General features: G+C 41.7%; 1 protein-coding gene across 1 annotated transcript in view; it reads left to right on the forward strand.

Annotated features, from left to right (window-relative positions):
- UMODL1 (uromodulin like 1) overlaps positions 1-12150 on the forward strand; it is a 42932-nt gene extending 30782 nt beyond the window's left edge. The window contains exons 14-21 of the mRNA XM_072339113.1: positions 1484-1697; positions 2622-2759; positions 4183-4640; positions 5119-5261; positions 5936-6172; positions 6695-6854; positions 9162-9246; positions 11963-12150. Of these exons, the coding sequence (XP_072195214.1) occupies positions 1484-1697; positions 2622-2759; positions 4183-4640; positions 5119-5261; positions 5936-6172; positions 6695-6854; positions 9162-9246; positions 11963-12150 (1623 nt within the window). The remainder of the gene's footprint in view (positions 1-1483; positions 1698-2621; positions 2760-4182; positions 4641-5118; positions 5262-5935; positions 6173-6694; positions 6855-9161; positions 9247-11962) is intronic.
- Positions 12151-12993: the final 843 nt, after the last annotated feature.

A 12993-nucleotide genomic window follows, 5' to 3' on the forward strand; every position in this document is an offset into this window, starting at 1 on the left:
AAGACTGGAAAGGAGGAGGTCAAATCTACATCTCCAGTCTCTTTAGCTTTCTAATTTCTATTCTCTGAAGTGGAGATGGAGAAGCTGAGTAGCCCAACAGATGCACACCCTCAAGCAGAGCTATATGGTCCTGTCCTGCAGAAAGCTGACCATACTTCTCTCTGGCATATTCTCGAGGCTGCTTTCAGGCTACCCACAGCTGAGGCCCCGTGTGTTTTGGCACAGGTGATGTTTTCTCTCTTTGACTGCCAGTGAGTTGCAAGTTGACTGTATACAATACCATAAACTTTATTGACTTCTCTGGGATGCCCTCAGCTCAACCATGGCTCAGCACTGCAGTGCTGTGAGGGAGTCTGTCCCCATTCAAAGTGTTGTGGAGCCATTCCTTAGCCTGGCTCTTGGATGCTCGGGGGGGATTTGTGATCCACCTTGTACAGTGTTCAAGAAGGCTAAATGTTGGGTGCTTCACTTGGGTCATGACAACTCCTTGAAACAGTATGGCCTTGGGGAAGAGTGTCTAGGAAGCTGTCTGGCAGAAGAGGTCCTGGGGGTGCTGGTCAACAGCCGTCTGAAAGTGAGTCAGCATGGTGCCCAGGTGGCCAAGAAAGTCAATGGCATCCTGGCCTGCATCAGAAATCATGTAGTCAGCAGCACTAGGGAAATTATTGTCCATTTGTGCAGCACCGCCGATGGTGCACCTCAAAGAATGTGCTCAGTTTTGGACCCATTACTACAAGAGGTCCATTGAGCTGTTGGAACATGCTCAGAGAAAAGCAGTGAATCTGGTAAAGGGATAAGACGATGACTTATGAGAAATGGCTAGGGGAACTGTGGCTTTTCAGTCTGGAGGAGTTTGAGCAGAGACCTCATCACTCTCTACAACCACCTGCAAGGAGATGGTAGTGAGCTGGCTGTCAGACTCTATTCTCACATTCTGTCACCCGTCACCTGAGAAAATGGCCTCAAGTTGTAACAGGAGAGGCTTAAATCAGATGTCAGGAAGAATTTCTTCACAGAAAGAGTGGTGAGGCATTGGAAAGGGCTGCCCAGGGAAGTGATGGAGTTCCCATTCCTGAACTTAAGATATATGTGGATATGTTGCTTAGGGATGTGGTTTAGTGGGGGGCTAGGTAGTGTTATGTGATGATTGGACTTGATCTTATAGGTTTTTCCAATCTAAGTGATTTTATGATTTTGCATTCCCGAAATTTCTTCTCTCCCCTGCTATCAGAGGTCTTTGCAAGGAGCTGTGCCAAGTGGTAGATGAAGTATCTTAATAGTTTATTTAATGTTCACAGTTAAATATATGCCCCATCCTTCAGGTGCTGTAGAGTGAAAATATCATAAAGCAAAGAGCAATTTTTTGCTCCAGAGTATGAAGCACAACCGTAATGCATAATATTATTTTCTGGGCAGTGTACAATGCCTAAAATATAATTGCTTCTATCTACTCATTTTAATGTGTACTTTGTTTTTATTCCAGGTACGTAAATCTCTGCCCCTTGACATCCTTCAGCAGATGGATGCTGGGCTGATTAAAGTATTGATAACAGATATTACTAATGGGAGCACCGTGGTAAGTTTCCATTTACTGGCTGCACAGGATGTGGATATCTACTACATCATCGCTGCTTTTCGTGATGCAATTGAACACAGCTCCTATTTCATAGTTGACAAGAACAGTCTCTCCATAAATGGTAAGGTGCTGCTTATAGCCCAATTGTTCTTCAGAACTAGAAAGATCATAAACATTATTATTGCAGGTTTTTTTTTGAGGTGTAAATACCTGTAAAACAAATGGGCGAGAAGCCATTTGCTCTTCTGTATTGCTTCTGCTTATCCATCCAATAGGCTTTTTCAGAAAACATCAAAAGATAAGAAGAGAGGTTCACCTGATCAGACCAAACTGGTCCTTTTGTCTCTAGCTAGCAGTAATTTTATAGAGAACAAGATACGGAGTTATTAGAAACTGTAACAAACTGAGGGTTGTAGCCACCAGTGGAAACGTCTGATTGTACGCCGACATAATTAACTTCATTTAAAATTATTTTGAAATGCATTACTCTCTGCGTTGCACTGATAACTTTGAATAAGATAGAAATCCAAGGCACAAATAGCTGAAAAGGAAAATTCCTGCACTGGGAGTATGCGTTTCTTCACACACCTGTGGGCCGGAGTTCAGGAGAAAGTAAACAGTTTGTCCAGATGAGCACAATGGCTTATTGTTGAATCTCTTTTTCTTTCTGAGATCTAAGTCAGTTACAATAAACAGTAGTCTCCTGACTAACTACTGTTGGATCCTGTTCCACAAAATGACGTGTCACCTCTGGAAAACAATTTCAGATTATATATCCTGAATGTGTTAAGTTTGTCCGAATGTTAGTGTTGCAAACTGCCAAAGGGCATCAAAAGCAAGTATGTGGCCTGTTCTGTATATTCTCGTTGCCTGTTATCCTTTCAACTGTGAATCTGTGAATTTTCATCTCAGGTTAATTTCTAAGACCATGGCTAACTCACGGTAGTGCTTGGTGGGGTACCTATCCCTTGAACCTCCTTCAGAAATACCACGTTTCCATTTACACGCTCTTCACCTTTGCCTTTTGCTTAAATATACCCAACAGATTACGATGAGTGTGAGACCAAAGAAGATGACTGTTCCCCAAATGCATCATGTTATAACACACTTGGATTTTACTACTGCAGTTGCAATGATGGATTTGTCGATGTGCATCCGGAAAGACCTGGAAGAAACTGTGCAGGCAATTTTTTTTTACTATCTTATGACTAACTAAACTCTGGCACTCATTCTTGCCACAGGCCCTGAAGTTTTGCCAAGGTTGAATTTGATTTCTGGTTTGCATGCTAGTGGGGAGAGTCTTGCAGTGGACTTGATATATTTCTGACTGCAGTAATCCCTTGTTTGATTATATTAATATTTAATGCTGCCTTTGTAAGAGTCTTCTATTAGTTCTGTTTTCTCATTTTTGCCATTAGACATATGTTATTTCCATTGGCACTAACAGAAAAGGGAAGAAAAGATAATAGAAAGAAAGCAGTTGCATGGTGTGACCTCTGTATTGCCTCAGGGGTGAAAAGTTAGTACAGTATGACAAATGACTTTTTTGTATTAGCCAATTCATCTAGCTTCTTCTGTCTTTCCTTGAATCATTTGTTAGCTGACATATAATCAGTTTTTGAGCTCCTAAATCCTTTTAGGTTTCTTCCATAATCTGTGCTTCTTTTTGTAACCACAGTGATATTGTGTGTTAATCATTGGCTGAAGAAGTCACAAAGATCTGTGAGCTGATACCAACTTTTGCTCTGTTTTGTTTAACCATTGCATTTATTATGATAATGAGCTTTTGGGAAATTCAGCTTGGAAGGAGCAAAAACTTCATATTTATCTTACATTCAAATCCACAACTTTGCAATTTGGGGCACTCCTGGAAGCTGGGAAACTCCAGGGGATGTGTGTGCGTATACATATATATATATGTATTTATATACATACATACACACACACACACATATACATACATACATATATACATATATACACATATATATATTTATGCTGCTTGGGGAAAGGAAAATGTTGTTTGCATTTGCAGCCAATTAAAAACTGCTTAAGAGAATTTTTATGCAATGAGACACATCCTGTTCCACTGCAGATGAAGTTTATTATATAGGTGCTCTCTAAGTCTTGGTGAAGCACTGGCACAGGTTGCCCAGAGAGGTGGTGGATGCCCCATCCCTGAAGATATCCAAGGTCAGGCTGGACAGGGCTCTGAGCAACCGGATGTAGCTATAGGCGTCCCTGTTCATTGTAAGGGAGTTGGACCAGATGACCTTTAAAGGTCTCTTCCAACTGATACTGTTCTCTGATTCTAAGTCAGACACATAGATTGTTTCTTGTACCAAAGTGCCATGGGGTAACCCCAGAGTCTGTGCTGAAAGCAGTGTATTTGACATACATGCTGATCTCAATCTCTGCTTTTCCTTTACCCCTGCTTGCCTTCTTTCTAGAATCATTACAGATTCCCATCAGTGTCTTTGTTAATTGCCAACTGTATCTCTCTGAGCAAACGTGTGCAAGATGGGCCTCAGATGGGTTTGCTTTCATGTTATCAATTCTGTCTGACTCTAAATTACTTCAGTACCTTTATTTTTGTCACTCTTCAGCATTTCCTACGAGCCAGGAGGGAACTGCGGTGGACAAGAAGCCCATACCCAGTGCAGTTTTACCTGTGGCGTCTTTGGAGACTTCAACTTTTGTATCCTCCTTTCTTTCATTGAACTCTACTGCTACTCAAAACAAAGTTCTGGAGGACACCCCATTCTCTAGTGTGACGCTGCCTCTTCTTACCACGGGTTCTGGGTCAGCTCCCAGTGTTCCTCCTCAAGCATCTCCTGCTCTCCTTGTTAAACCTGCCCAGGAGGTTTCCATTAAAGATGCAGTGACAGTGTTCTGCGAAATTGAGAAGACTATTCTTGCCATCCAAAAGGGATTTTTACATCAGGAATCCATCCCTGAGTCCTCTCTGTACCTGGGGGAGCCTCTTTGCAACGTTAGCATCAGCAATGGCACTCATGCTGTGCTGCAAGCTGGCTGGAGCGAATGTGGCACTGAAATTGAGACCGTAAGTCCCCTGAGCCAGGGAAAGCCAAGAAGACCCAGAGCATTCACTTTCCCTCTATGGAAAGGGCAATGCTTATCTAGGGGCACAGTCTGTTCATTGCTGAAGTGTTGGGCAAAGAAATGTCTTTGGAAAAAAAAAAAACCCTCCAACGTGAGTAGGAAGTTGCCCATGTGTTTGGACAGAGGGCAAGCAAGAAAGAGAAGAGCATCTCTGGGGTTCAGCAGGAAAGCTCAAGAGACTCTCCAAACCCAAATCCCCCTTTTCTACCTCTCTGGGCTTCCCCTGTAGCTGCCAGAATCTTCTTATTTCTTAAGATCAATTTCAGCATCATACTTAGAAAATACCTCAGTTTTTTTTCCAGTAATTAGGAGCTGTGGATGCCTCTATGGATCCCAAAACAATTTTTTGCTCAGACCATGCTCAAGTACAGAAATTGCCTTGTGGAGCACTGATCAAGATTCTTTTTTCTGTGTTCCAGAATGTGACTAACACCATAGTGAAAACCATGCTGCGGAATGATGATTCTGCTAAGGGAGTAATCCACCACTTAAAAGTTGCCAGTCCTATTCACTGTGTGTTTCAAAACAATCTATTGACTTCCTCTGGATACACTGCAGAAGGGTATGATCTCTTTGTGCTTTGAAATGCTGGCATGCTGCATGACCATCACCTGGCCAAGCCATAGATAAAATAAAATTTGGGGAGCCACTGGTGCATCTCTGGGAGGCAGGATCCTGCCCTTTGCCTTTCTGGGCAATCACATGTAGCCAGAAGTAGTAGTAGTAGTAGTAATATAGAACCGAATCTACTGTTTATGCTCTCAGCAAAGACAGCAGTTCAAGCTTTGCTCTGCTGGTCAAGGTTTTCCCTTTGTACAAATCTTTCTCCAGCCCTTCTCTCTAAGCTGTCTAATTTTCTGATTTCTTTCACACACTGTTCAAATTTGCTTCTTTTCCTCTCTTATCTTCTATGCTAAACTTTTACTGTCCTTATTTGGGCCTTTAAGACAGATCATAGTCTTGTTGCCCTTCAAGTCTACTCAAAAATCTATCTGCTCTATTTTTATTGCCATGTCATTCTACGCTTGGAGTTCTTCCTCTTGTATTTCTGTGCTTCCTAACACTCCAACAGAAAACTTGATGCTTCTTCACCCTTTTCTCTTGAATGTTTCCCTAGCATCCTAGATTGCAGATAAGTTTTCACTACTTAAATGCACAAGAGGCTGAGGCACCATTTTATGACTTACTGAAGCAGTCAAACTTGTGGTCTTTAGAAAAGTCAAATTGTTGTTTCAGAATTTACACTATTTTTGAGGATTTACATGGATCTGGACACTTCAGAACAGAAATGCAGTTATTTATCGGAAACTCCCCAGTACCAAAAAATTTCAGTATCTCTGCCAGTGACGATGTACTGATTGAAGTGGGGATTCAGAGACGAGACAGCAAGCTGAAGGTGGTCCTCACTGACTGCTGGGCAACTCCAACCAACAATTCAGTGGATCCCCTCTCATTTGCTTTTATCAAGAACAGGTACAGCAAACGTCACTTGAAATAATATGTGGCCTACCTTGAATCTTCCAATGGCATTGACTGATCGTGTTTTGTTTAAAATATCTTTTCTGTGTGTTTTCTTCATTCATATGCACTATCCCTTAATGTTTAACTGGTCAAACACAGTTGATTTCTATTTGTTATGACTCACAGACAATATTAATGCAGCCTCTGGTAAAGAATAACGTTTATTCCTGTCTGGATCCCCAAATTCACCTTGACATCTCATTCCCTATGTTCATTTTCCATCTGAAAACTCAGGATGGTCATTTTTCTTAGTAACAAAATCTATCCCTACTAATAAGTTGTTGGTTTCAACTTTGTGTTTGGTGAAGCCAGTGCTCTCTGGCACTCTTTCTCTTCTTTTCCATCCCCACAACCACCTCTCATATCTCACTCTATTTGTTGCCTGTAAAGCAGCAATAGTCCCTCAACCTTCCTATGCTATATCCACAACATGACTTCTATAGCTGTTATGCATGACTTTCTCCTCCTTTTCAGCTGTCCAATTCCTAATACATACACCATGCTTCTAGAGAATGGAAATTCAAGCAAAGCACGGTTTAAGCTGAAGATTTTTTCCTTTGTCAACGACTCTGTAGTTTACCTACACTGCAAAATTCGTATCTGCATGGAGACACCGGGAAGCACCTGCAGGACAGTAAGGGTTTTGCTATGTGTTATTATATTCTTCTGATGTGCTGTGCGTGGTCCTTCTGTGTAACCAAGGGAATCATGTTTCCAAACTGGGTTTAAAGTGGCTCCTTCATCCTCCACTGAGGAACGAGGAAGAACTACAGCCATATGGGAGTGTCTTCCTTTCTTCCTGTTTCTCATCCTTGTAGTTCGGAGTGTGGAACGTGCACAGCAGTGGGTGTTAAAAGGCTGGGGGACTTGAGGACTTAACCTTTCACCTCATCTTAGGGGTGGCTGGAAGGCAATGAGCAGAAGTTACAGTGAGAGAGGCTGTTCAGGAATGTCAGATCACATAGGCATGTCACAGTTACCACCCGTATTGGCAGTTTCAATGAGAATGTCTGAGCAAATGGATTTGGGATGCCTTTCTGTCCTTTCTTCTTCCCCTTGAGATTTTTTCCTCCAGGTCAGGGTTTAGGTGCCAGGAGAGAGGAAGCTCCCACGGCATTAAGTTTCTAGGGCCACGAATCTAAAAGTTTAACAGGGCTTTTAGAAACTCTACTGCTTTTATGAACAGTAAATCAGCGTTTTCATAAAAAGCTCACTTTCTAATTGTCTTCTTCCAGTGCTTCAAAGCATTGCTTCCTTTTAATTCTGCATAAGGGATACACACTGCTTAATCTAAAAATGTGTTGCTACCATGGAAATTAAATAATAATAATCTGGCTTTGCTGATAGCTTTTTTTCCCCCTTCTTTTTTATTTTTTCTCCCCCTTTATGCCCTTAACACAGTTCTTCCTCTTGTCTGCCAACTTTCCTGTTCCTATATATTTTTTTCTTTTCTTTTTCTCCCACTGAGGATGTTTTCATTAAGAGTTTGGTGCTCCTCCATTGTTTAACACCTTCCTCTAGCTCCAAATAACTCAGCTGAAGCTCATTATAAAGTAAATGATCTCTTCCTAAGAGATTAAAAATGGCAAGCTGAAGATATTAGTTTCCTTCCTCATGGTATGAAGCTTCCCCCAGATTTAAAATAATAATAATAATAATAAAAAGATAAAATAAGTGGGGTCAAGAAACTTGACTGACAGCTGGAAGAATGGCTCCAGGTTTCACAGCTGATTTAATGCATTAAGTATCATTGTACAAGCAACCCCCAGGCTATGCCCCACTTTGGGGAGCTGGATCCCTCCCCAGGTTCACAGAATGGTTGCAGAAGCAGTGTCCTGCAGAGCTGAGGAAGGATGTGGAAGAAAGTGAGAGGCAAGGGAAGAAGAGAGGTGGGCAGGACAGGGTCTGAATGGGCTGGTATTGCTGCTGTAAGGAATCAAACAGTTGCTTTTCTAGGAGCTGGTAGGTTTGCTGTTAGAGCAGTTTAGCTGCTTGGGTTTGACTTGAGTAATAGACTTACTTGCTCTATGTTATCTTCTTATTCGCTCTTTTTATTCCTTGTTTACTTGGAGAAGAGAGTAAGTTGCTCTAAAAGATTAGGGATGATGGTAATAAGAAATGAGTAGGAGACCTGACTTTGGATGGGAAGAAGAAAGCTGTGCTGCCACCACCCATACGCTTGGTGGAACAAGGCTGCTTCACAGTCACCAGGAACCAAGGAACCATTGACACCAGGGAACAGCTGTGTGAGCATGTTGTCTAGCTATGGACCTTTCTCACTGGAAAAGCTGTTCAAGGATAGACCAAAGTTACACCTACAGGGTTATTTCTGGGGGGCTGGCCTGGCTGCGGGCACTTGCTGGCAGTAGATTATAGAAGTGCGTCAGGGTAACCAGGCTGGTAACGCTGGCGATACATTCTTGTGCAATCAAGCTTGGTGAGACACCTTTGCACTTCCCTGCTTTCGTTTCTCCGCATCTATATGCGCTTCTGGGAAAGCCACAGTATCTGCTGAATAACCTCAGCACCGACCTTTACATTGTGTTTTATGATAAAAGGACAGCAAACAAACTGAATGGCGCTGCCAGGGAGGCATGCAGAAGAGAAGCGGGCTGTGTGTTGTACACATAGATAGAGTGAGAAACTTTGTTCCTCTGTAAGGTTTCTCCCAAAACAGGGAGTTAACGAAAAGAAAGAGGCTGTCTATGAGAAATCTGTTCACAGCTATGTTTTCCAACGTAACTAACTGCAGATTTTAAACTAGTGTTTCCCAATGGCATTTCCTTTGAGCTTCAATTTACTGGCTTCAGTGAAACAGTGCATGACATTAAGAAATACAGACATCCGTGGGTCAGAATAGCACTGGGCTTTCACATACCCTCTAGAAGGTTTTGTGTTGTCCATTATTCAGCCATGTGACTTGCTGAATTGATTGTTGCAGAGATGCCATGCAGCTCGATCCCTGAAAACCGGTGAAATTATTGCCACCCACAGAACATCCTGGGGACCTCTGTGTAAATCTGCTGGTGAGTTATGAATAGATGCTTGCAAAAAGGGGGACAGAGAGTAACCACCATTTTAAGGCTCTTTTTCACTGCAAAGGAACCTGAGAACCTGTGAAACAAAATCCTCAGCATATTTCTCTGAGGAGAAATGCTTGCTGAAGCTGTGTGACAGCGTGAATAAGCGTGTGCCTTCTGGCAAAGAGACTATCGAATTGTCAAGGGAGTGAAAAGCAGAGGGGGGAAAAAAAGAAGTGTAGCTGTTTCACAGGGCAGCAAGTACAACAGCCATGAAATCAAGCCGCAATTAAACTTGCAGAGTGCAAAAGTGGTTTCTGTCTTAGATTCCAATCAGTTTTTCTAGTGTTTACTCTACATTGTACCTAGGTCGCAATTATATTGAGCTCTGAATTCCTAAATCAAAGGATGTCAGAGACTGCATTGCTGTGTTTCTTTAAACTTCCTGACACTGACTTCGTTATTACTGCGAGGCAAGGTGGAGAGCCTTGCTGATGCATGGCATTTCAGTCAACCCGGAAGAGTGGTGCAGCATAGGTTAACAGACGGTCAACACCAGCTCTGCATACAAGCAATTTGTTACGCTTCTGCCTTTTCTGTGTTTATCCTGAGTTATGTTTTAAAGGGCAACCACTGCCATTAACATTTGCAATTATTTGGCCTCCTCCAGCCATTTGTATTCATATTGTATTGGCATAAAGCACTCACTGACAGTGTTTGTACGTGCCAACACCGTAGTTTTAACACATGGCTACTGGCAATAGACAGAAGTCATCCTCCATTCTCTTACTGACTGCTTGTTTTGCAATCACTTCATGCTCTTCTGACTGTGGACTGGTAATGGATTTAGGAGTATATTTTTCTCCTATACGTGGTCACAATATTTGTTTGGAATTTGAAACAGACTCTGATTCAGCACATTTTATTTTTCTTCCCCTATGTGTAGGTAGGAGTCTGTTAGAATAGGCCTTCAGTGTTCATTTCTCTATTAGTTCTTCTTTTAAAACTTATCAGTGAATACAGCTTTCTTTGTACAGCACTTGCATCATGTAGGGCTCACTCCCATTTGCACTGGAGACCCTGAAATGCTTCTAATATAGCAAAACAACCATTGCACAAAAGGACCTGCAGAGATGGGGGCTTTGTTTGGGTTGTATGATATCAGTTTGTAGGCAAAGCTGTTGCAGCGTGGTGCTACAAGATATTGCCTTATATTTCCATGTTGGATATTCACATTGCATTTCAAGTGTGGGGCTAGACATACAGGTTGAAAGAGCTGGGGCTGTTCAGCCTGGAGAAGGCTCTGAAGTGACCTCTTAGTGGCCTTTCAAAATCTAAAGGGAAGCTACAGGAAAGGGGACAGACTCTTTAGCAGGGTCTGTTGTGATGGAACAAGGGGAAATGTTTTCAAGCTCAAAGAGGGTTGATTTAGCTTAGATATTAGGGAAAAGTCTTTTACAGTGAGGTGTGATGAGGCACAGGAACAGGCTGCCCAGAGATGGGCAGAGGTGGATGCCTTGACCACTGGGGATTTTCAAGGTGAGGCTGGATCAGGTCCTTGAGTTAGCTGTGGATGTTCCTGTTCACTGCAGAGGAGTTGGACTAGATGGCCTTTAAAGGCCCCTTCCAACTCTAGAGATTCCATGATTCTATAGGCAATGATTTCCAGCTCTGTGTTGGAGTATGAGCTATTGTGGCAGGTAATCTGCTGCAGTGAAACAGAAAATAATTTATAAGTGCTTTACCTGTACTACATGCCACATAGCGAAGGCCACTGACGCATTATCTTCAGAAAGCCTTTGTTTGTCTGTGTTGGTCTACAAGGTACCATTTCCACTGCCTGTCTCTTGATATGTTAAAAAACAAGAAAATAAAAAATCAAACTAAAAATAAATGTATTGCACAATACTGCCTTGGCCTGTCTTAGAATGATGTCCTGGATGTTCCATAGCTTGGATTGCTATCCTGTGCCTTAGATCCTGTTACTAGTTTCTGGTATGTTTCTATCACTGCTTATCATCTGCACACCCCATGTACTGTGCAGATGTGTGGGTAGATGAGAGTTATCCTGGAAACATATGCAGACTGAGATGTTTTTATGCATACATCAAACACTTACAAGAATGAATTAAGTGCGTAAGAGTATAGACACAAACATAAATAGAGGTATAGTGTTACAGGAGAGGGAAGTCTGCCTGCAAATTTGGACAATTACAAGGTTCGCATCTATATGTGAACCAGGTAAACATGTGCAGATATTGTAGAGACCCTTGGGCTTCTCAATTGGCACTAAATGCCTATGTCCAGGCTACAGAGTTGAGTGACTCCTTCAGTGTGGCTCCATTGACTGCAGTGGCCAGATCCCTGCTACTTAATCTCTGGGGACATTACAAAAGTAAGACAGTGTTTCAAAGTCACCAATCCTCATCCTATCTTCTTTTTTCAGAATATTGTAGAGTCAAATCCCCAACACATATCAGACTAATGACTGTAAGGACACTGTGCTTTACATAAAAAAGAGAACTTGGACTTTTCCATGAGAATCATCTTCCTTAAAATGTTGTATCAATACAGTACCACAGTTCTCTTGGCTAATCTGTAGGCACGGTTATACTGCTTGACTGACTTTGTACCCCAGAAAAAGACTTAGGAATTTCAAAGCTTTTGTCTTTCACCTCGTCTTTTTTTTTTTTTTTTTTTTTTTTTTTTTTTTTTTTTTTAGCATCTGTTTCAAAAAGAGAGAAGAAGCCTGGTGTGGGAGTTGGATGTATTATCCTTATTGTCACTGCTGTGTTTGGCTTTGTGCTGGCAGCTGTGAGCCTTGTCATTTTCTACTGCAAGAGAAAGATGGGAAGATACAACTTCAGAATCAAGTCTGACAACTTCAGCTACCAAGTGTTCTATGATTAGTGACTTCCACATTACTGGATGGAAGTACTGAATGATGGTAAGTAAGTTACTTTCTTTAGCTGTTCAGCTCTTCATGAAATGGTTAAATACTTGCAGATGAACATCCTCTGTGTAAGGGTATTAAACCTCCAAGCCTGTTTGCTGTGGGTGGAGATCACAGAACTACAAAATTCTTACAATTCTTGCCTTTTTTTGGATGCTGCAGAATGTGGAAGAGGATGATAGCCTCCTCTTCCTCATCTTCCTTTGTGCCTTCAGTCTCAGTCACTTGCTACTTCCACAGAGAGTATACCTCTTTTAGTTTTAGATCATGGATTTGTATAATTAGAGAAGGAAACTGCCCCTCTAAGTCATAGAATCATAGAACCATAGATTGGCTTGGGTTGGAAGGGACCCCAAGAATCATCAAGTTCCAACCCCCCTTCCACGGGCAGGGCCACTGCAGAAGCTAATTTGCTTCAGAAGTTGTCCCTTGATGAATATGCTTGGGTTTCACTTTATTTCTCAGAGGGAGCTATTTACATAAATAAGTAAATAAATAATAAATAAGTAAATAAATGGTGGGATGTTAGACATAAAGAACTGAAATATCGATAATGCTTAAGTGTCTTGTAAGAACCTGCAGGGAGTCTGTAAAGACAGCTCTGAAGGGTGTTCACCATTGTAGCAGGTTCTGCTGCTGCAATTTTGGGATTTAACACTTCTCCAGATTCAGGAACAGATTCAGTACAGGATTTGTCACTTTTTTTATTTGTAAAATCTAGATCCTCACAATAGTTTGTATGTTTGTGCCTTTAAGACCAGAAAAGAGAGGTGTTAGAAAAATAATACCTAACCTTATTT

This window comes from Excalfactoria chinensis, chromosome 1, assembly GCF_039878825.1.
Source record: "Excalfactoria chinensis isolate bCotChi1 chromosome 1, bCotChi1.hap2, whole genome shotgun sequence".
Classification (NCBI taxonomy): domain Eukaryota; kingdom Metazoa; phylum Chordata; class Aves; order Galliformes; family Phasianidae; genus Excalfactoria; species Excalfactoria chinensis.